Genomic DNA, 23,232 nt, shown 5'->3' with positions numbered 1-23,232 from the left:
ATGAAGAACGGGCAAAGCCATGTAATTTTGAAGAAGAAGCTGAGAAATTAAGCACCGAAGATAACACCACTGACGTAAATGGAAAGGTATAATTGTCGCCCTTAATTTCTTCTTTTTTCCTACCAAGATTAGGAGCTTTTGACTCTTTCTTGATCATTCAGCCAATCTAATATTTTGTAATAAGTTGTTGATTCTTTTTAATTATTCGATAGTTTGTGTTAAATTGGAGAGTGTTTTAATGTAATTTAGCATCTTGGGCCTATGGTAATAATAAAAAAACTGTGAATCACAGCACTTATGAAGCATACAAAAATTGACAAGAAACATAAATGTGCTAGATGCTTTCAGAAATACCTTGTATTATTGATTTACAAGTCATGACAGGAAAATTATAGCATTTCATAACTTCATGTCTGTGTGTCAATTTATATATACACTTGTGACAAAACAATCTTTCCAAAGTAGCTTATAGCTTCTATGAACTATAAATTAGAAATGGATATTCCAAACTAGTTATCAAAAGAAGATGCATTGATACACAAAAACTGTAAATCACAACAGCTAGTGAGGTATACCAAAATCTATGATTATACAATTATGCTAGAAGAGGTCTGCAATTTATTTTACCTAGCATCTAGCACTGTAACTGTAACATGGTTTACAGAGAATGATTCATCTTGTTTGCTTGAAGATGAATCGGTTTGGAAAGGACTCCTTCCAAGGCAATATCCAGGGGTTCTAGGCTGGGGCATTGTTGCGGTTTCACTGCTCAACATCAACACTACAGAAGACATTGTTGGTCTATCTTCTGCTTTCTCTTGGACACATAAGAGGCCTACTTGTATGCATCTCAGAACTTCACAAGGGCTATATGAATTGCCAACTGATGCATCTAACACTTCCAATCCCTTCCCATCTTTCCACTGCCTCCACACCTGCAATGTTGCCAGTTCAATTTTTCGTTGATAAATAATTTCTCATTTTCAAAGAAAACTGAATACCATATAAATTGCAGCCTTATGATACTTACATGTCCAAGAAGGTTAAGTTCACTGAATGAATGATAAAACCCCCTGTTCTTTTCCCCACATACTATCTCCAAAACCAAAACACCGAAACTGAAAACGTCAGATTTTGCTGAGAATAGTCCATCCATTGCATATTCAGGAGACATATAACCACTACATTAACCAATACAGCAGTCAGCTAAAAAGAGGAAAGCGAGGTTTGCGGCCTTGAAATGAGTTAAAGAAATGTATTTTAGGTACTTACTATGTTCCCACTACTCTCACGGTGTTTGCTTGTATTTGATCTCCACCAAATATTCTAGCCATGCCAAAGTCTGATATTTTTGGAGTCCATTCATGATCAAGTAGAATGTTGCTTGCTTTGAGATCCCTGTGGATAATTCTAAATCTGGAATCTTGATGCAGGTACAAAAGTCCTCTAGCAATCCCACAAATTATGTTGAAGCGCCTTTGCCAATTGAGTGAAGAGCTTTTTGCCTTGTCTGTAACAATATGCTTACCAAATTAAGTTGCTTCAATTCAAATCCTATGTATGAGATGCACAGAAACACCAAAGGCTAGAAGGGACTAACTGAAAAGAACAAAATCGAGGCTTCTGTTTTCCATGAACTCATAAATAAGGATCTTCTCATCCTTCTCAAAGCAGCAACCAAGCAGTCGAACAAGATTTCTGTGTTGAACCCTTGCAATTAACCTTACCTCATTCTTGAATTCTTCTGTTCCCTGAACAGAATTCTTCGATAACCTCTTCACCGCTACTTCTTGGCCTTCTACTAGCCTACCCTGGCATTGTCACACATACTTTCTGTCAGGATCAAATGATTGGTCTGCATTAAAGCTACTGAAATTTGTTCCTTCCTTTTTTTACTGCGTTAGGGTATCATTACAAAGAATTTACCTTGTGAACACGACCAAAACCACCTTCTCCAAGTTTATTTTCGTCAGCGAAATTGTTCGTAGCAGTTGCTATTGTGCTAAAATCAAACAGTGGCAGTTCTAATTCATCTGTGCTTCTTTCACCTGTGTAGTCTTTCTTACTTATAACCACCCCATTTAGCAAGAAATCTTGGCTCCTATCTTGAGGACCTGGTTTTGGACATAGGAAGACAAATGCAAGAGGGATAAATTTATTACAGCTATGTAGATATGCAAAACTTTTCCTTACTGATTCTTGAAATTAATTTCATGTCACCTTTCTGTGGTGTATTTCCATTACATACACTCAGCAATCTCTTCCTCTTCCATATGGAAAAGCCACTCAGTGCTAATATCAAAATGCCAATGCCAACAGCAATGCCAATAATGATAGCGCCAGCACTGCCTCCATCACCTGAAAACAACAAATTAGTAAGTCCAAGTTTATGTTTAAGCTAGACAAGTTCCACAATTTAATGTCAAGGGTGTTCGTGGCCTTGACTTGAAGATCCTCTAAGGCGTATGAGACTCACTTTAACATTCTCTAAATCCATCACACCCTCAAATTCTCACCAACGTAGTTAAGACCATGTTAGAAATGTGAACACTTGACCTAACACTGACTAACAAGTAGTATTTTTTTACTATTCTGGGGCATGAGAGAGTGGAAACAAGACTCCTTTGTTGGTCACCTACTTGCTTTTCTGCTGTTGCTTTCTTCCACAGTGGGAAAAGGCTTCATTGTAGCCGTGATTTCTGCTAGCCATATACAGTTCACTTTAAGGTCATTTAAGGCCATATATCAAAGAAGTTCCTCACAACACAGCAACGCAAGGGCCAAATTTACATGGAGTTACTCTGAGATCCTAAACAATTCACTGTTTTGACTATGAGCACGCAATTTCCTAGCAAATGAGCAAGATGGGATTACAATTGAACAGAATATACGTTTCGAAATTATACTAGCCAGGTAACCCTGAAATGTGGCTGGACATCAACCTAACTCAACTAAATCCAGGAACACAAATTGCCTAAACAACTGAGATATTATGTTCTTCCCTACAATTCATATGTAGCTGTCAGCTCTAAGCATCTACAAAGGTTACAAGGCTGACGTTATGGAAAGGAAAAACAGCTTGTGGGGTCGAAATCAATAATTATACCCACCTAAAGTATTTAACATTAAGTTTGAAAAGCAAGGGAATGCAAAGGACTATCAAGCCTGGCTCAGTATGAACCTCCCAAGTCAATAATGCCGGGCTTTGAGTGTTGGGATTTATTAAACCGATCAAATGGGCCCCCTTGACCATAATATGTTGTAAGAAAGCTCAGCTTGGCACATCAACTCCATAATCCACCAAACTCCAAACTCGAGGTTTGAATGAGCAAGAGTTAGGTTGTTTTGTGCAGGTGGTTCGTGTTTTTTTTAAAATTTAATTTTTTTTAATATGTATAAACTGTTTAGGCATGTCGATATTAAAAATAATTTTTTTTTTTAAATATTATTTGATATATTTCCAAATAAAAAAATATTTTGCAAAACAATTGTTATCATTCTCTGACCCTATTTTAATAGAAAAACCTGAATTTTTTTACTAAAATAACATCTTAAATATTTTTGTTTTAAGTCAAAACTTAAACATATCAATTAACGAGTAGGTTGCATCTAATAAATATGCTTTAAAAAATTCTTTGGTTTTCATATCACAGATTTGCCTTTTTTAGGTGGGGATAACACACTTATTTACGCAACTATTATTACCTGAGCTTTCATAAAAGGGACAGCTATATATTCTCACCATTACAATTATACAATTATACAAAAAACTTGACTATCGCAGCCAACTCCATCGTCGTCCAATTTAAGCGACATCCTAAACATGGTCTAATAACAGATGGTGGCTAGCCACTATAGACACTTGTTAGCAAACTTTCTGGTTTCGGTTTCAATTCAAGCCAGCTTCCATAGACTAAAACTTAGGTATTTTAGGTATTTTTTATAATTTAAATATATTAATATAAAAAATTAAACATACTTAATTCTTTTTCTAGGATTCTTAAGGGTTTCTTTTTTTCCCTCTTGCCAGGGACCATCAAAACTGACAAGTAATGATATCGACCTATTCAAACAAGTGGATCCCACTTAACGGTAGGATCCAAAATACCAAATAATGGACGGCTAGGAAAAAAAAAGGACTCGTTCATACCCATGTCAATGTGATTATTAATTACAATTAAAACAAAAAACATGTATTCCATGCAAATCTTGGCACAATACAATTTGGTTTTTTCTTGTCAATGTTCACTTGGGAGTTGAACAAGATGTCTTCGGCCTTTTTGGTCTTCAAACATGTCCTGGATGATCCATTATTATTCTTAGCAGGTAAGAATCATCAGGAACTGTGTGGACCAAGTATATTTCATCTGGATCATTTACAAAAGTGCTTTTGTATAAGCCCATCTGACTTCTCCATGGCCGAGGAGGAGATCTATCAATTGGCTTTGTACCATTATAGACAAAGATTTGCGGTGAGCCATTAGGGTTGATCCTAACTGAAAAGTCTCCAATCCCAGGGTCATCAGCTGATGTTCGTTGGATAATCGAAGCTTTGCCATACAATCTTTCTGCTTCTTTTCCTGATCAATATAAAATTCCCAGAATCCAAGAGAGTTGAGCTTCACAAGTATCATTTTCTTCCAGTACTGAAACATTGGCAGACCACACTGGAAGCTTTTGGTCAACGTTACCATAGAGAACGAGGTTTCCATATTGGTTTATAAAGAGAAATCCAGAGGAACCAATGATTGGATCTGTTTGCAACCCACACCACAGTTTGTTCTGGTACTTTATGGTACCAAATTCCAAGATATCTATTGCTAGAACTACCTGGACTGAAAAATCCCATTGCAAAATTATTTCATTAGGAGATAACTCGTTTGCAGGTTCAAATTGTTCTTGTTTTGATCTCATAATTGCTCAATCAAAGCTTTAAAACTCCTTTCTTTTCTACCCTTAAGGTTTATAAAAATACTAGATATCAGCTTTAGTTCTTTGTTAATATATGTTGTATCTATATAATCTTTAAATAATTCTACTTTTATGATGATAGTAAACTTATAATTAAAAGTATCAGTATAACCTAAATCAATAATTTAATTAATTTTGTTGGGCATCTTCTATGTTCTATTTATACTTAATTTCTAACCTATCAATATGATCACCAATGATGACATTATTGCTACATTGTTTATGCTATTATTATTATCATAAGTTTGGTTAGGTGATCTCATATATATATATATATATATATATATATATATATATATTATATATATATATATATATATATATAATTTTATTGTTATTTGTTATTATTTTTTCACTTGGATCGTTTTTGTTTCTGAGTTTTTTTAGAACTTGATTATAGTTCTTGATAAATAATTAGAGTTGTCAATGTCACACAAAAAAATAAGGAAGGATTTGATCTTCCATGTGTTTGGTCTGAAAATCTAAGCTATATGGCTTTCTAACTTCTTCTTTTTTTCGTGTTTCATGTGCTATGTTGTTGATTCCTTTTTTTGTTGCATGATCTTAGGAGGTTTTTGAATATTGTAAGATTCTCTTGCTTTTTTAATTTATTGTATTTTGTTGCACTCTATTTTCTGTATTGAGTTTGAGCATAGCATGTGTTGTTTTTTATTTTTGGACCTCACATAAACATACAAAATACAAAAAACAATTTAAAAAAATAAAAAAATATATACATCAATGGAAAGAACATGAAAAAATATCCAGAAAATTGCCACAGACTAGTTGAGGAGAATCAAAAATATCTAAAGTTAAAAATTTAACAGTTCAATTTTGAATCACGATGGCCCTATTAACAAGAAAATTTCAATTTGGGAAGAAAATTTTAAAATTAGATGTTTAATAACTCATTTGAAAATTTTCAAGGTTTAATTGTATTTATTAAGGGCTTAATTGCAATAAAAATTAGTTTTAAAGTTCAATTTTGGATTTTAATGGGAAGAAATTGAAGTCTGAGGGTTAAATTACAATTTTAAAAAGCTAATTTAGTTAGTTAAAAAACATGACATTATTAATATGATGCGGTAAATAGAGTAATGGTGCACCCTTCCCATGATGAAATCTGGAAATATTTTAATAGGATGCATCCTTAGTTTTCAATGGAATCAAGGAACAAGTACCTTGGGTTATGTATAGACAAATTCAATTCATTAGAATCATTTGATGTTCCTTGTTGGCCTGTGATTTGTTTGATAAATTGTCACCATACATATGTATGAGATCAAAGTTCATGTTTTTATTAATAGTTATACGTACGTGGTTATAATAGTCCGAGTTAGAATATAAATATTTATCTTTGGTGATAATTTAGAAGAATTTCAAACCTCTAAACATCTTAGATGTCATGTGGGCAAAATATATTTAGCTTTTGATGTCTGATTATTTTGTGCGACAATCACACTCCAATGCAAAAAATTAGAACCAGCAAGTTGACGGTTTTGTTACCCACACACTGACAACTCTATTCCGTTACCTACATTCTAGGAATAGCAAACCGGGACCAAATTGAATGGACTTACATCACACGTGCCGTCTAGGGAGGAAGGTCACATAAAGTTTAATAAAAAAAAAACCAAAGAAAACAATTTTTGATAGTTGTAAGCCGCAACACATATCACTTGAACACGACTTGGAGGCTTGCTCATTGGCGGCGTGTTCCCTAAACATAAGGAATATAGGGATTTTTTTAAAAGCATTTAAGTAATTATATTGTATAAAAAATTAAAAGCCCAACAAGTCTATGATTATTTTTATAATAATCAATTGAGCATGTGAAAAGACTGTATTATCCCTAAAAGATAGGTAAAGTTTTTAGATTGAAAAGGGCAAAATAATAAATTCATTACTATAATCCATAATAATTCAACACATATCTATAGTGATTCTTCCAGGTTTAGGTTTTTTGTTAATTCTACATGGAAATCAGGAGTTGCTGTTTGATATATATATTTTTTAGAACATTATAATATTTGATTTCAAACATGTTGTTAGCGAAAATGGAAAAACAGGTAAAAGGGAGAAAATTGACATTGAAATTGTGGGATCGAATAATCGGTCTTTTCAATGCATTTTCCAATTTTTTATATATATAAAATGCTTTAAAAAACATGAAAGACTGGAAAGAGAGTTTTCCATTTTCTTGAGCCATGGTCCAGACATGCTCAAATTTTGGATATGAAGACTTTTGGGCTTTCCTTGATATATATATATATATATATATAAATTTGAGATCACCTTGAGTTTATTATTCTTTAAAGCAAAAAAATTATTTGTCAATTATTGTTTTTTTTATATATACAAATTTTAAGATAAAAAAAACTGAAATTGATGTATAAAATTATTATATACTCAAAATAAAAAAGTCAAAAGTGCTCCGAGTTTTAATTTGACATGCATAAGATTAAAATAAAAACAATTTTAAACTCGTTTATGAGTTTTTTCTAATCAAATATGTAAAACCTTTAGGTGAAAAATCATAAATTGACTAGTTTTAGGTAAAACAAAATAATTCGTAACTCTTGATTGGGTGATCAGAAAATTATGAAAATTTGCATGGAGCGTTCTAATATCATGCCTTATATTGGTTTAAAATTTCAGAATTTTTAGAGAAATTTGGAAATTTGACGAAAAATCATAAATTGACTAGTTTTAGGTAAAACAAAATAATTCGTAACTCTTGATTGGGTGATCAGAAAATTATGAAAATTTGCGTGGAGCGTTCTAATATCATGCCTTATATTGGGTTAAAATTTCAGAAGTTTTAGAGAAATTCGGAAATTTGACGAAAAATCATAAATTGACTAGTTTTAGGTAAAACAAAATAATTCGTAACTCTTGATTGGGTGATCTGAAAATTCTGAAAATTTGCGTGGAGTGTTCTAATATCATGCCTTAGCTTGGGTTAAAATTTCAGAATTTTTAGAGAAATTCAGAAATTTGACGAAAAATCACAATTCGACTAGTTTTATGTTATTGGATGTAATTTTTAATCCGACCATCGGATTGAGCCAAAATTTTATAAGGAACCTTAAAATATACTGAATAAAACCTGGTTAAAATTTTAAGATGAATGGAGCTCGGTAGTGCTAGCAAAAAAATAAGGACCGTCAAATAGAGGCAAAAATACTCATTAGGGGTAGAATAGTTATTTTCCATTGAAAAGAAAATATATAAGCCCTCCTTCTCTTTTATTAACTGCCGAATGGGCAGAAACAAAAAGATGAAAAGAAAAACAGAGCATAACGTGAGAGATAGAGAGAAAAGTAAGGAAAAACAATAAGGAAATTGAGAGAATAACTTTATAAACTTGCAAGTTAAACCTATAAAACACTAAATCAAGTGAAGGAATGAGGATTTGAGAAGGGGAATTCAGCTAACCTTGGAAGAGAAGAGAAATGGAAGAAAAACAATAGGTAAGCATGAGAAGTTTGGATTTAATGTTGATTTAGATGTTTTTCCTAAGCTTATTTGATTAAATTAGGAAGTAATTTCATGGAACTTTACCTTAGTTTCCCTTAAATCCTAGATTATTGAACTTAGGGTTCTTATGTGAATTTGGGGGAATTAGGAGGGGAAGGGAAAATGATGAAATTGAAGAGGAATAGAATGAAAACAAGTTGAAATAACAAGTAAATGAAGAAAGATTTGGGGGAGGAAATAGAAACATCACATTCGGCCAATGAAGGAAAAAAAATAAAAATGGGAGAATGAGTTTTGATGTTAATGTTTAGAAAAAAAACCATGTTTAATCATGATAAATGAAAATGTAAGAAAGACTAAATGAAGAGATAGCATTTAAGTTGAGAAAATAATAATAATAATAATATGTAAATTCAAATTAAAAGAGAAATAAACTAGTTAAAAGAAAATATGAAGACAAGATGCCTAGATTGTGTTTGAATATAGTATTTAAATAAAATAAATAATATGATGTGAGGGTATAAAGAATGGAAGAATTATTTGATGGAGGAATTATGAACATAGAGAAAACAAAGAAGTAACTTGAGTTAAATATGAGGTTGTATGTAAAATAATGATGTTATATTTGAGAATGAATTTTTATTAGAACAAATTACAAATAAAAATATTATGTGCTTTATGGTTCAGCACATAAGAAAAAAATATTGATGGACTAATGATATAATGACACTTGATTGATTCAGGAGCTGTGTCTGGAGCTGGTTATTAGACAGGAGGAGCTAGGTCATCCCGAACAGAAGGTAGATGAATTCGTCACCTCTTTTTGTAATTTTTAGTTTTCTTAATTATCTATGTTGCTTATTTAATTGATAGTAAATGAATGGAACAAATGAATAATTTGAGTTATGATTATGTGAAATTACCGGTTTTATTGGTTAACAAAGAGGTTAACCGGATATGGGGTAATTCGTATGGAATTACCGGATTGTTTGACTAATACAAGAGATTAGCCGGATGCTAGGTAATTCGAATGGAATTACCGGATTGATTGGCTAACAAAAGAGATTCGCCAGATATTGGGTGATTCATATGGAATTACTGGATTGATTTTGCTAACCGAAATGGGTTAGTCGGATTTTTGGGTAATAAAGAGAATTACCGGGTTTATTGGTTAACAAAGAGATTAACTGGATAAGGAGTAATTCATATGGAATTACCGGATTGATTGGCTAACAAAAGAGGTTAGCTGGATGATAGGTAATTCGAATGGAATTACTGGGTCTATTGGTAACCGAGGAAGGAAAAAAATGAATTTTGGGTATCTATATGGAAGTGTTAGATGTATTTGGTAATTAAGAGGAATTAGTTGGATTTTTAAGTCCTAAAAAGATTATGTAAATTATAGGAGTAAGTTAGATTGAAGTAGAAGTACTAAATTTCAAAGGTTAAGAGTAATTATTTAATGTTAGATTAATATAATGAGAAAGTTAATTAATATGGTTGTTGTTGAACCAGGTATGCCACGAGGTGATGCAGACCGTTAAATGTAGGAATTCTCCTGTTTATGAATTATCATTTTGGAATGTAATATTCATGTCTTTACTTTCAATGTAAATCCTTTTCTGATGCAAAAATCAAGTAAAAGGTGTAATAGGTAGTGGATGTATTATATATATGTATAGTTATTAGTATGATCAAATCATTTTCAAAATGATAAGATAAGATTTATTATAAACATAATATGACTCTTAATCTTAATGTTGTATTTATGTAGTTAGTTAGCATTTATTATGTTTGTGATGAATTTGTTTATCCTTTGGGTTGCTTTGGGAGTACATTTATGTTGATTATTAATTGATAAGTATAAGTATTGCGTTATTGTTTGATGATTGGAATGTGATCCAGGATGATTGGATCAAGATGGAAGTCATAATGATATATATTAGAAGTGTTGTCGATAACTTGGTACCAACAAAAACAGAGGAAACTCTGCCGAAATTTTAAAAAACAAAATCCCATAAATTTAGACATATTACCCAATACTTGACATTGATAAATAAATGTTTGGAGATTTCATGACATTATGATTTGAGACTGTTACAAATAAGACTAATGAAGGAGTTGTTTTTTTCAATACACAACTTTATATTAATTAGTATAACCTACAATTTCATGGTTAGATCATGCTATAACTTTGGTAAAAGATTTTAGAGTAAAAAGTTCATACCAATCATAGTTCAAAAGGGCCAAAAAATTACTATTTATGATTTTTTATATTTTCTAGTTGATTTATGATTATTTTTTTTTATTTAGATTTAAAACTTCTTTTTTTTTTATCTTTATTTAAGATGTTTTTCCTAGTTTTCTTATTACTTTTATTATTTTCCCTTTATTTTCTGATTTTATTGTTAGTTTAGGTAAGTTTTAGGTTTATTGTAGGAATTGCAAACCTCTTAAAGTGATAGATTATTTGAAAAAAAATATCCAGTTTATAAAATTATAAATTAGGATTTTTATGTGATTTGTTTTAGCATTATTTTGTATTTTTATTTTTTTGTTGTCTTTCTTGTGTTACTTTCATTTGCATCAACAATATATAAAACTTCAATTCAAAATTTTATTATTGAATATTTCTCTTCAAGTAACCTCCTAAAATACAAGATAAAAATCCTATTTATACTAGAAAAAACATCTTAAACAAAACTGGAAAAAAATAATAAAATAGTTTAAAACTAAGGAGAATTGTTTTTTAAAAATCAACTAAGTAAATATTGCAAATCCCAAACAATAATTTCTTAGATTTATTTGAAAGCCTTTCCACATTTGGATTGATACAAAATTTTAACCTTATAATTAATAAATAAAGCACAAAATTTTAACCTATTGAATTAAAAGGTATACCCATTAAAATAAAGTTGTATTAAAAAAAAATAGTCTACTACATCAATGACATAGCTTGAAAAAAAAAACATTATCGGTACCAGTGGTTTTTCAAAAACATCAGCATTTCCTTTCTAGTGGTGCTATTTATTTTTTTTTTTTAAAAAAAACCTTGCCTATACTAGTTTTTCAATTTTATTTAAACCTAACACCATAGCAACCAACTGGTTTTATGTTGATTGACACGGTTTGATCGAAGAATTCTAGTCTTTACCAAATTTAGTTATGTAGAATTTTTTCCCCATAACAAATATAGAGAGACTTAATATCACGCTTCAAACCAAACTCATGAAATTATTCAATGTGCATGAAAGAAATTTGAACTACAAAAATAAAAATTATATTTAAAATAATATTCAAAATAATATTCAATTAAAAGAAAATACATTGAATCATAAATTAATTAAGTCTAATATAAATCTAACTTTAAAGTCAAATAAAAACAAATGTAGTGATCAAAGATAATAAATTGATTTAATTATTTAACTATTAAAGTCTAGAAATTAACTATAAACTTCCAAAACAACTAGATGACATTCTAAGCCTTTTCCAAAATTAAATAAGAGGTGAGCACATACTGATAACAAATCATTTGCTTAACTAGATGAAATATGTCAAAACTTATAAATTAATACTATTATATTATTCGATAATTTTACCTAAATTTACCAATGTTTGAAATATTATAATATTTTGCCCATATTTGTCGAAATATTATAGTATTTTGTCCATATTATATATATATAAAATATCTTGATGTTATTTGTTTTATGTTTTGAACATACTTTTGGATGTAAGATTCAAAAATGAGTAATTTACTTATAAAATTCAGACTCTGTTCCAGCCAATGTTGAATATTGATATATTTAGCATTTGATCGATATTTTAAACAGAACTTGAGTTGTATTGGTCGAAATGAACTGAATTCTATATAATTAGAAAGTAACATCCATACCTTTTTATACATATATGGCAAGAGAAAAATAAAAGAGCTTTGAAATCACAACCTTCAAAAACAAGTCTCGCATATTGCTAGTTTTGACTTTAGATCATTCCGACTTGAATATCTTGAGTTAGAGAAGTCTAGTTGATGTAATCTCAATTTTTATTTTTATTTTCACTTAAAGACCTATCAACTTACTAAATTTCACCAGAAAAAGAAAAAGCTCATATGAGAGATATGATATTTCTAAGACAACCTATAAGTTCTATTAACAAACAGGTTTTGTGAAGAAATAAGTCTTAAACATTGAAACCAATATGACAATTATTTTTTCATATGAAAAAGGTTTTTATTTGAGTAAATTAACTTCATGAATTCCAAAGTCAAAGCTTGAAGATTTTATGCAAGACTGTTTTTCCTTCTTTATAAGAAAGTAGTTATTGTATTACTTAAATAAAGATTGTATATGTTCGAAATAAATTTTATTATTTTAGGATACAAACAAACTACTAGGAATGTGAGGGTTTTGGTTTCCTATCATATAAAAAGAAAGAAAAACAGAGAGAGAGAGAGAGAGAGAGAGAGAGAGAGAGAGAGAGAGGCGGCTAAAAAAAGAAAGAAACTCTCATCTTTTTTCCTACACTCAAAATTATGTTTTCACCCTTTCTTTTCCTTAGATTTTTTATAGTCATACAAGACTAAGTTATTTTTCTTGGTTGAAAGGATACAAAAGCCTTCATATTTAAAAAAACTATGAGATCTATTTTATCTTTTCTTTTCAGTTTATATGATGAGTATGAATGTTTTTCTATGTTTTTTTCTATGATTGTTTAGTTTGATTGATTAAAACGGACTCTAAGTTATTGTTCTAATCAATTTATTGCTAAGTTTTCTATAAAAAATGGAGTTGTGATATTTAACTTGTGAAGCGACTAAGTTTAATAATTATGAAAGATCTATGCTATTAATTTTAGAAAAAACATTCAATTAAATTGAACATAGATTGCAGAAAGTTATGTTGTCTAGATTTATCAACCTATCTAGATCTTAAGGCTGCCGTTGAATTAAATTGCTAGTGCGGACACAATGGTTGTTTAATGGTTAGATTAGTTATATTGTGGATTGCTTAACTGATTAATATTAAAAAAAGATAAATATTCATAATATAAATTAACGAGTCGTTTCAATAATAAATTTTTATTTATGTCGTTGGACATTTACTTGAAATGTTTTTCTCATAATAAGTTTTGGTTTATTTAACTTAGTTTGATTACTTTATTTTGTTTACCCTACTATAGCTTAGATAATCTCAACCCCCCAACTTTGAATCATTTAGCATAAAGATCCGAACTAGATCTTTCTCGTGGGATTGATCATTTGTTTGCTTTATATTATCTTATTTATTTAAACTATAGTAATTAATTTGTGTGATCACGATATCACAGTACAAATAAATATAGCTTAAAATATATTCAAAGAACTTTTGCAATCATAAACATATTTTTATAAAACACTTAACATTATTTACAAAATCAATTACATGTATGATTCACCTAATTTACAAAACAATAATTATTTGAAAAAACTCATTTTGTACATAAATATATATTTTCTAACTTAAAATAATTAACCAAAGTGATGAAATATTACTTGCGTGTTACACAAATCCAATATTAGTCTTATTGACAACCAAGCACTCCTAACAATAACAATCATTATAAATTTTATGCTCACTTATATCCAATATGATATATGAGCTTGTTTCTAATTCCTAATTTAATAAAAAAAATTAATTACATCACTTGCTTAAATGAACCTATAATTCCCATGAAAAATCACCCAATACTAGAAACATGTTATTACAACCAACTATTTTTCTTAAAAATATCTATTTTTAATAATTAAATACCAAAAATCACCCAAAATAATTATGTAAAACATATCACTATTATAGTTCAAATTTAATAACATTATACAATCTATTAGAAAAGGATAATAAATATTTTTATTTCAACTAAAACAATATTATAAGTATAATTAAAGTGGAGGTGTCAAAAATTAAGTGCAACTATTTTTTTCAAATAATTTATTTAGTAAATAAATTAATTCATATACAAATCAAGTTCTTTATGAAATACTTTTCACTTATTCAAATTCTACATGAAAAGAAATTAATAGTAGTCTATTAAAATGTTTTAAACTTAATTATAAAAGTTATTCATCACTCTTCAAAAATAAATTTTAGTTATTAACTAATAAATTAAACTAATAAAAAATACTTTTTAAAAAAATACTCAAAAAATATTAAAAGCGCACTAAAATTTCCTAGCAACATATTCAATAGAAACAACAATTTTTAGGGTTATAAAATATTCAGGGAGAATTGCACTCTTTAATTAAAAAAAAATATTCCAATTGACTTGCATTTGACTATCATAATTTTTAATCCACAACTTTGATTTGGGAAAGTGACCCATCAAATCAAAGAACTTACAACATATTATAATTAGGTATTAAATTCCAACCAAAACAATCATTGGAAGACCATAATCCGACACTCTAAAATTTTATTTTTTTCAAATCTCTTAATTTCATTATTACTTCAAATTAATCTACTAAAAACATGTAAAATCACTTGTAATGACTTCCTATTAATCTATGACACCATTAGTATTACACCATGTCCTTAAAGGTAATTAAAAACATGATATCATAAGAAATATAATTCCTAAACCTTTCTCAATAACTCTAAAATGCATAAAAACACTAAATTAAAATATAAGGATAGAAAACATGTACCTCAAATTGGTAAAAAAATAAATAAATAAAGATTTTGGCTATAAATCAAACCTTCTCCTTCAGCTTCCTATCCTTCTTGGTATTGATGTGGGCTTTAATCGTTTGACAAGATTGAGTGTAAGTTGCTATAGAGTTTTATTTTATTTTTGCCCTTTAAATTATTATGTAATTACTAATATATTTATTGTTACTATAATACCCTTAATTAATAAAAAAATAGAAAATCTAATTTATTATTTTATTTTATTTATTATTACTATTTTATTTCTTTCACGCTTAAAATGAAGAAAATTGAGCCTAGGTCAACTTGGAAATGACAATGAATTTCATTTTTACATATCACATGACAAAATTCACAAAAACAAATTCTTTATATAAACTTAGCTTGCTTTCAGAGTACTTTGACACTTGCATTGGGATCAATATTCTTATAAATATAATTTATTTATTTTTTTAAAAATCTAGTTTCCAATTACTTCTTACTTTCAAAACACAAATTATTGAATCAAAATATTTACATATTTCCCACAATTCTCTCTCTCCAAGGGTACAGGACATTATTGGTGAACAGTCTCATAGCCATGGAGAGGCCAGATGCCATTATACAAGGAAAACTTTGTAAGTCTATATATACACCTGTTGATGTACATTTCAATCTGTGTATGAACTCAAGGGTTTGTGAAGGTAGAAAAAGTACCTTCACAAGTATGAATCGTTCATGCGCTGCATATGCAATTGTAGATACTCCAGGAAGAGAAAAGGATGCATTAGATATGATCTGTATATTCGAGTCGATGCACTTAAATTACTAGTTTTGCGCTGAATTTCCCAATAAAAAGTACTATTTTCAAAAACATTTTTCATAAACAAAAATATTAGTGAGAAAAGGCGTCTGATCTTCAAAGTTATTGTCTTTGTTCTGTTTCAATCACAATTGAGTTCTCTGTACTCTTCTCATTCTCATGCAGAATGCAAGGGCATCAAATGGTTCCCTTGAAAAGGAATTGCTGACCGTTCTTGTTCCAACTGTGGGTTCAACATGGTTGATCATTAGCATATGTGGTTATTTGTGGCTCAGGAACAGAGGAGAAAAAGGCAAAGACAAAGCAAGCATCAAAACAGAAGGTAGATAGAGTAACTATCCATAAAAGAATAGTTGACGAACACCACACCTATAGCATAACATATGATGATGCTGTTAGGCAGAATGGATCCGTTGTTTAGAATCAGGTTGGGAGTTTTAGCAGTGGGTACGTCTAGCGCTGAAGAGCTTGATCTGTTGTGATGTACATCATATTTGTTTTCATTACAAATCTAATGGAACTTCATATTAGCAAATTTTCAGACAGCACAGCTTCAGCGACACGCAATTTCAGTAATTGTCACCTCATTTAGAGAACACTGTCCATCTTCTACGTCTAATGCTATATCAGGATTATTTTCAGATTTTCTAAAGAGGAATGCAGGTTGTTTTGGAGAAGGAATCTCTGTTTCGTTACTCAACATAAAAACAACTGCCAACATGGATGGTCTGTCCGAGGCATCTTCTTGCACGCACAGAAGACCAATTTGTATGCATTTCAAGGCTTCACGCGGATGATACAACTCGTTCAGTGATGGATCAACTATCTCCAATGCTTTGTCTTCCCTCCATAATTCCCACACCTGTGTGTTCATATAAATCATTAGCATACAAGAAATGAGAGCGGGATTCTGTTGATAAAATCATCTAAAATTGTGAACATTGAAATGCAGCCAAGAGCACGCATGGCTCTCTTATAACTCACATATCCAATCAAGGTCAAAGGAGGATCCTGTTGATAAAATCTATTGTTCTTCTTGCCACTCACAATCTCTAGCAACATGACCCCAAAACTGAAAACATCTGATTTTACAGAAAAGTTTCCAAGCACAGCATATTCTGGTGACATATAGCCACTGCATCAGAAAAACAAGAATCTGAAGTTTTAGGATTCCTGGTAATCAATGATAGCACTTTGTCACACTCGGTCTTTGTTTCAGGCAAAGGTACTTACTATGTTCCCACAACTCTCCTTGTCCTATCTTCTGTTTGGTTGCCTTCAAATTTTTTTGCCATTCCGAAATCTGATATTTTTGGGTTCATCTCTGCATCCAGTAGAATGTTGCTACATTTTAAATCCCTATGAATGATTCTCAACCTGGAATCTTGGTGAAGATATAAAATCCCACGAGCTATTCCAACAATAATAACAAAGCGTTTTCGCCAATCCAATAACAATCTTCTGCTTTCATCTGTCGAAACAATTATTTTTCAGACAGGTAAAATTTGACAACTAGAGTAAATCAGGGCAATAAATACTTGAAGAGACTTACGGAAAAGAAACGAGTCCAAGCTTTTGTTTGGCAAGTATTCATAGTTTAGTAAAAAAATCCATTTTACTAAACTATAAAATAATTAAATTAATATAAATCAACAATCTATAATACTCAATTTCCAAGAAGTAGAAAATCATACGAAAAACAAATCTTACAACAATATTCATACAAGTATCAAGAACAAAAACAATTAAAATAAAATAAAATAAAAAATATAGTAGAAAAAAAAACATGAAAAAATAAGAAAAAAAAATCTTACCTTAATGTTGTTTGCAAGCGAAGCAAAGAAGAGAGAAACAATTTGTAAAGTATATTAATTTAAAAAAATTAAGAAGAAAAAAAAAGGAGAAAAATACACACCTCAGCATAGAGGAGAAGAGAATGAGTCGACGAGAGAGGAGAAGAGAAAGAAATGAATATTGATGTTTTTTACATATAGGGAAGAAGAAGAAAGGAACCCTGTCTGTTGTGAAATTAGGGATCCTAAGCTTTTTATTGGAGCATTTTATCGATGGATAATTAAATATTAATATTTTTAATTATTCCATCGGTGATTCCATCTATAATATTCAATTTAAATTTTTAATTTAATTGAAACTTTTCAGAAACCGCCAAATATTATCGACAACTTTTTAATCCATCGGTGATTTCGGCTGTAATATTTAATTTAAAATTTTAATTTAATCAAAATTTTTCAGAAAACTGCCAAATAATACCGACAACTTTTCAATTCGTCAGTGATTTTGTCTGTAAAGAACAATAATTAATAGTGCAATTGGAAAGTGAACAGTTCCAGAGCTCTTTAAAAAATATCAACGAAATTTTCGTTGGTGATTCCCTTTGTATTTGACATGATGAACAATGTTCATAGTTTACTAACGAATTTATCGATGGATTTTACCGACGAAAGAAATTCCGTCGGTAATTTCATTGATAAAAATGAGACATCATTGTGTGTTTTTTACTTTATTTTAATTATTATTTTTCCCACTGTAATTCCCTTGGTGAAATCCAATGGAAATTCTAGTCTGTAAAATCCATCGGCAATATACCAATGAAAATATTCTCTCCATATTTCTGTTTGTATTTATTGATTTTCTAGTAGTGTATTATCTTATTATTTGGTGTGTCAGACATTGTATATTGTGTAATAATGCCCTCTCCTTTAAGGCACTTTGCAAATGAATTTGACATTTTTTATTTTTCATTTGTCTATCATAATACTCTCCACCTCTACTTGACCTTACAAACTTTATGATATATTTTTTTCTCCACCTCAACCTTATAGGTCTTAAAAGCATCAAGTGCTTCAGCTTTATCAAATAAAAGACAGAGATACATAAATCTATTAGAATGATCATCAATGAATGAGGTGAAATATCTTTGATCATTTAGGCATAGAGTATTAAATAGTCCACAAATGTCAGTACATATGATTTAAAAAATTTTCGAGCTTCTCACAGTATTTTTAATGATCTTGTTAGTTTGTTATCCCTTTATGTAATCTACACAAGTACCAAAATCAGTAAAATTAAAAGTGTTTAAAACTTCATCATTCACTATTTTTTTAAATTCTTTTAATGAAGATGTGACCTAATCTTTTATGCCAAAACATAGAGGAATTCTCATCCATTTTGCTCCTTTTAATTATAGAATCAACATGCATTGATAAATAGTTGAGCTCAAAAGTAAAGTCTAGATTAATTTTATATAAATCATTAATTAATGTTCCACCACTAATAGAAACTTTAGTTTTTAAAATACTAAAAACATTTTCATCTAACAAAAATCCAAAACCAACATCACAAAATCTAGAAACTAAAATCTAAATTTTAGAAAATGGTGGAACATAGAGGAAAATTTTCAAATCCAAAATAAGTCCAAATTTTTAAATTAATCTAAAAGCCCCAATAACTTTAACTTCAAAGCATATCTTGTTTCTTGAATAGATGTCTTCTTCATTTTCCTTTAGTTTTTTTAGTGTAATATTTTGAAAGAAAAGAAAGGTTTTAATAAAAAAAATGGCAACAATGCCCTTGAATATGCATATATTTGGTATAAATGAATGAGAGAGATTTTGATAAATGCACAAAACTTGTTAAATATAATAAAAAGAGTAAGACAAAAAAAGAAAAGATATTTAAGTGTTTGACTTTATTTGTTTTTAGCTAATTGTCTAGATATTTTTTTATTATTATTCTTAGATATTAAATTGATGTTTTGTGTACATAGATATTATTTTCTATATCTATTGGAATATATAAAGTTGGACCACCGCATGATTTATTAAAAGTTTATTTATATGGTTTATTTGCTCATTAAGTGTTCATTTTACGGATGTAATAAATTAGAATATATGGAAGAAAACACTTGATTATATAGGCTAAGTGGGAGAATGATTGAAAAATATTTTTTAAATTAACCAAAATATTATGTAGATTTTAAATTAAGTGACAATTAAAGCTTAGAACTCATTGAACTCACTCTGGCAGGAGGCCAAGCACATCCATGATAGACGGAGGAGTAAGACTTTAGGTTATTGAACTCTAGTAGTAGACAAGCATATCCATTATAGGTGGAGGAGTAAACATTTAGGTTATCTGTAAAGGATCCATAGTCTAGCAAAAAAAAATGCTATGAAAAGTCATGTATCTTCCATCCCCGTAGTAACTCTAAAACTTTACAAGATGAAGAGTCATGTATGCTATGAATTACAAGATTTTTTTATTATTGACACCACAAAGATTTCTGGGTAATTATCTCAATATTTAATCAATCATTACACCAAAAGGTTTGTATCCTATTAATTTTGTACCGTGTTTATAATCTGTATTAAGCATCTAAACTACCATTAAGCAAATTGCAGAAAAAACAAATCTGTATTATTGAGAACACATTGAATTTTTAGCTAGAAAATGAATTGAGAAACTCTACCTTATAAACCGAGCCAAAACCGCCTTGCCCGAGTTCGTTAGCTGGAGAGCAATTGTTTGTGGCCGCCATTATGGTGCTGAGCTTGAAACATTCCGATTCAGTAGAATTGCTGTTTGCCTGCAGCTCAGTACCTGGTTTGGTGAATTTAGTGAATCAAAAAGTGAACTTCTCCTCATAACCAGAGCAGAATAAATACATGACTAGGGAAGTCATATCCAAATAGAGATTAGAGTGTCTTGTCTTACCTTCTTTTGCCCTCTTCTTGAGCCGCAAATAAGAAGAAAGGCTAATGAGAAACAGCAATAATGCAATTGACGGTGCTAAAATGGCCAGCATCGTTTTTTCACGAAAATTATTTGACTTCCTTGTAGTATCAGCTGCATGAGAGTGAAAAGACAAAAAGATTAACTCTATAGGAAAAACCACCCCATTTTCCCACGGAAATATGACAACAAATATGGCAAAGGGTAGCCGTTTTGGCACCTAAAACGTACCAATATCTACGGTTTCTTTCCTGCAGTGAAGAGCTTATTAACTACAGTCAAGAGCAGTGACAAGCATAGGAAAGCTCTTATAAATCAATATTTGTAATGACAATCCTATGAAGTAGTTACTGAGCAGAAAAAGGGTACCTAATTCATATGCATCAACACGAACATACAGATCATGACTTTCACTCCCAGCATAAGTAATGTCTTCTAATTCGTTGTACCATGTCAAACAACCATATTTGTTTCCGGGAATTGCAATGATTGCGTATGCAGAGCATGAGCAATTCCTCTTGCATTGCACTTCGCAGTCTGCAAGACTCTTGCTCATATCCACCCAAGCTGCAGCTGAACTTTCCGGAAGAATTACATTTTCCACCTTCACAAACCCTTCTCCATGCTGGCACACCGAAGACGTATGTAGCCGCTTCCTGACGCAACCACCGGACCCATCTCTCGCAGACCATTCCAATGGGTACTTGGGCTCGAACCCAGGTAAACAGGCACATCCAAATTCATTTAGATTTGCGAGTTCACACGTACTATAAGCACCACAATGTCCATAATAGTCCCACTGAAACTGAGGGGACTTCCAGTATTCCTTCCACTGACCATCACTTTCTCGCCGTGTTAAAGCCTTTACATGTCCTGAATGATCCAGTATTGATCTTAGCAGATAAGAATCATCAAGAACTGTGCAGACACAGTACTTTTCGTCTGGCTCATTTACAAAAGTGCATTTGTATAAGCCCATCTGATTTCTCCATGGCCAAGGGCGAGATCTAATAATTGGCTTTGTACCATTATAGACAAAGAATTGTGGCGAACCATTTGGGTTGATCCTAACTGAAAAGTCACCAATCCCAGGGTCTTCAGCTGATCTCCATGATGTTAGGAACCGATCAATTCCTAATTTTCGATCCAGCCCCAGTTTCATTCCAGGTAGCAGGATGTTCGTAGGATAATCGAAGCTTTGCCATACAATCTTTCTGCTTCTTTTCCTGATCAATAGAAAATTCCCAGAATCCAAGAGTTGAGCTACACAGGTATCATTTTCTTCCACTGAAACATTGGCAGACCACACAGGAAGCTTTAGGTCATCGTTACCATAGAGAACGAGGTTTCCATATTGGTTTATAAAGAGAAATCCAGAGGAACCAATGATTGGATCGTTCCTGTTTGCAACCCACACCACAGTTTGTTCTGGTATATTATGGTACCAAATTCCAAGATATCTATTGGTTGAACTGCCAGGACTGAAAAATCCCAGTGCGAAAATATTTCCTTTGGAGAAAAGAAGGTCACCTTCTTTAATGGTTTGGTTCGTCTTTAAGGAGTCTTGGGATGTACAAGATGAGAAATGGAGCATTAAAAGAGAGAAAAGCAGGAACAGTTTTTCAGCTTCCATGATAAGGCAAACAAGAGAAGAGAAGTGGAATGTTGCTTGCAGAAAAGTCTGACAAGAGAAGTTATTTTCGGATCCACCTCGCCTAACTAGGCATTTTTTTCATGGGTTTTTCCTTGCAGTCTTCAAACTCAAGACCATGACTTGTCCAGTCCTTTTTATACTATACCTTCATTTGGTATTGCGTAGAAAACTTTATTTAGTTTTATTTAAAATTAATTTTTTTTATGTTTTTAGATGATTTTTATATTAAAAATAGTTTTTAAAATAAAAAATATTTTAATATATTTTTTAAATAAAAAATATTTTAAAAAACAACCACTACCGTATTACCAAACACTCATACATGTACTCCCCATAAAACACAGTAATTGTGTTTAGTGATTACAAAAATTTCTTTTTTAATTTTGAGTTTTATTTTAAAAAATAATAATTGAAAAACAAATTTGTTTGTTGAACATAAAAACATTTTTTTTTCCACTCAAAAAGAACTTTAAAACTATAACTGCTTTTTCTACAAAATCAATACCATAATTTATAATATTATTTTAATATTTTTATATTTATGATAATTAAATCATAAATATTTATTTTATTTTTTAAAATTAAAAATTATCATAAAAAATTATATTATTAACTAAAAAAACTCAATAAAAGAATAATATTTAATATACATTTTTAGATACTAATAGTCTGCAAGTCAATTTATTTTGATATACATATACATACTAAGTATATAATCATAAAGTAATGAAACACATGCCAGAGATCAGATGACACCCAAAGATGACCACTTTGGGAGGATTAATCGCCACAAGCTAATGACTCTCTTACTAGCTAGGTATACAGAATAATAAGTGCACATAGTTTAACTACTCTCTGTTGGGAGTTACTGACAAATCCTATATCAAGGC

General features: G+C 30.4%; 3 protein-coding genes and 1 long non-coding RNA gene across 4 annotated transcripts; 1 reads left to right on the top strand and 3 right to left on the bottom strand.

The window, feature by feature from the left end:
- Window positions 1-453: 453 nt before the first annotated feature.
- Window positions 454-1,806, bottom strand: LOC118045604 (receptor-like serine/threonine-protein kinase SD1-8). The gene is made up of 4 exons (XM_035054277.2): window positions 1,601-1,806; window positions 1,273-1,510; window positions 1,031-1,181; window positions 454-935 (listed from the first exon to the last, which is right to left on the bottom strand). The coding sequence occupies exons 1-4, from the start codon at window positions 1,632-1,634 to the stop codon at window positions 624-626; spliced, it is 735 nt and encodes a 244-aa protein (XP_034910168.1). The 5' UTR covers window positions 1,635-1,806; the 3' UTR covers window positions 454-623.
- Window positions 1,807-4,287: 2,481 nt separating this feature from the next.
- LOC118045598 (uncharacterized) lies at window positions 4,288-4,914 on the bottom strand. Its single transcript, XM_035054268.1, has 2 exons — window positions 4,692-4,914; window positions 4,288-4,580 (listed from the first exon to the last, which is right to left on the bottom strand). Exons 1-2 carry the CDS (start codon window positions 4,912-4,914, stop codon window positions 4,288-4,290), a joined length of 516 nt encoding a protein of 171 aa, XP_034910159.1.
- Window positions 4,915-8,057: 3,143 nt separating this feature from the next.
- Window positions 8,058-10,191, top strand: LOC118045609 (uncharacterized). The gene is made up of 3 exons (XR_004687015.2): window positions 8,058-8,444; window positions 9,195-9,251; window positions 9,967-10,191. It is a non-coding gene; the product is annotated as an uncharacterized lncRNA (long non-coding RNA).
- A 6,140-nt stretch (window positions 10,192-16,331) lies between these two features.
- Window positions 16,332-22,430, bottom strand: LOC118045597 (G-type lectin S-receptor-like serine/threonine-protein kinase At1g11410). The gene is made up of 7 exons (XM_073412232.1): window positions 21,058-22,430; window positions 20,671-20,802; window positions 20,421-20,556; window positions 17,489-17,559; window positions 17,170-17,407; window positions 16,921-17,071; window positions 16,332-16,798 (listed from the first exon to the last, which is right to left on the bottom strand). The coding sequence occupies exons 1-7, from the start codon at window positions 22,319-22,321 to the stop codon at window positions 16,490-16,492; spliced, it is 2,301 nt and encodes a 766-aa protein (XP_073268333.1). The 5' UTR covers window positions 22,322-22,430; the 3' UTR covers window positions 16,332-16,489.
- Window positions 22,431-23,232: the final 802 nt, after the last annotated feature.

The sequence above is a fragment of the Populus alba genome, chromosome 11 (genome assembly GCF_005239225.2).
Source record: "Populus alba chromosome 11, ASM523922v2, whole genome shotgun sequence".
NCBI lineage: Eukaryota > Viridiplantae > Streptophyta > Magnoliopsida > Malpighiales > Salicaceae > Populus > Populus alba.
This window is presented reverse-complemented; position numbering and strand designations above follow the sequence as displayed.

Bases quoted from the DNA above. Each gene is read 5' to 3' on its own strand.
- LOC118045604 (XM_035054277.2), bottom strand. From the start codon at position 1,634: ATGGAAAACAGAAGCCTCGATTTTGTTCTTTTCA. The intron at 1,511-1,600 runs GTTAGTCCCTTC...ATATTGTTACAG, and splicing joins CCTCGATTTTGTTCTTTTCA to ACAAGGCAAAAAGCTCTTCA. The intron at 1,182-1,272 runs GTAAGTACCTAA...TGGTTAATGTAG, and splicing joins GTGAGAGTAGTGGGAACATA to TGGTTATATGTCTCCTGAAT.
- LOC118045598 (XM_035054268.1), bottom strand. From the start codon at position 4,914: ATGAGATCAAAACAAGAACAATTTGAACCTGCAAACGAGTTATCTCCT. The intron at 4,581-4,691 runs GTAACGTTGACC...TATATTGATCAG, and splicing joins TGGAAACCTCGTTCTCTATG to GAAAAGAAGCAGAAAGATTG.
- LOC118045597 (XM_073412232.1), bottom strand. From the start codon at position 22,321: ATGGAAGCTGAAAAACTGTTCCTGCTTTTCTCTCTTTTAATGCTCCAT. The intron at 20,557-20,670 runs GTAAGACAAGAC...TCACCAAACCAG, and splicing joins CAAGAAGAGGGCAAAAGAAG to GTACTGAGCTGCAGGCAAAC. The intron at 17,408-17,488 runs GTAAGTCTCTTC...TTGTTTCGACAG, and splicing joins CTTGGACTCGTTTCTTTTCC to ATGAAAGCAGAAGATTGTTA.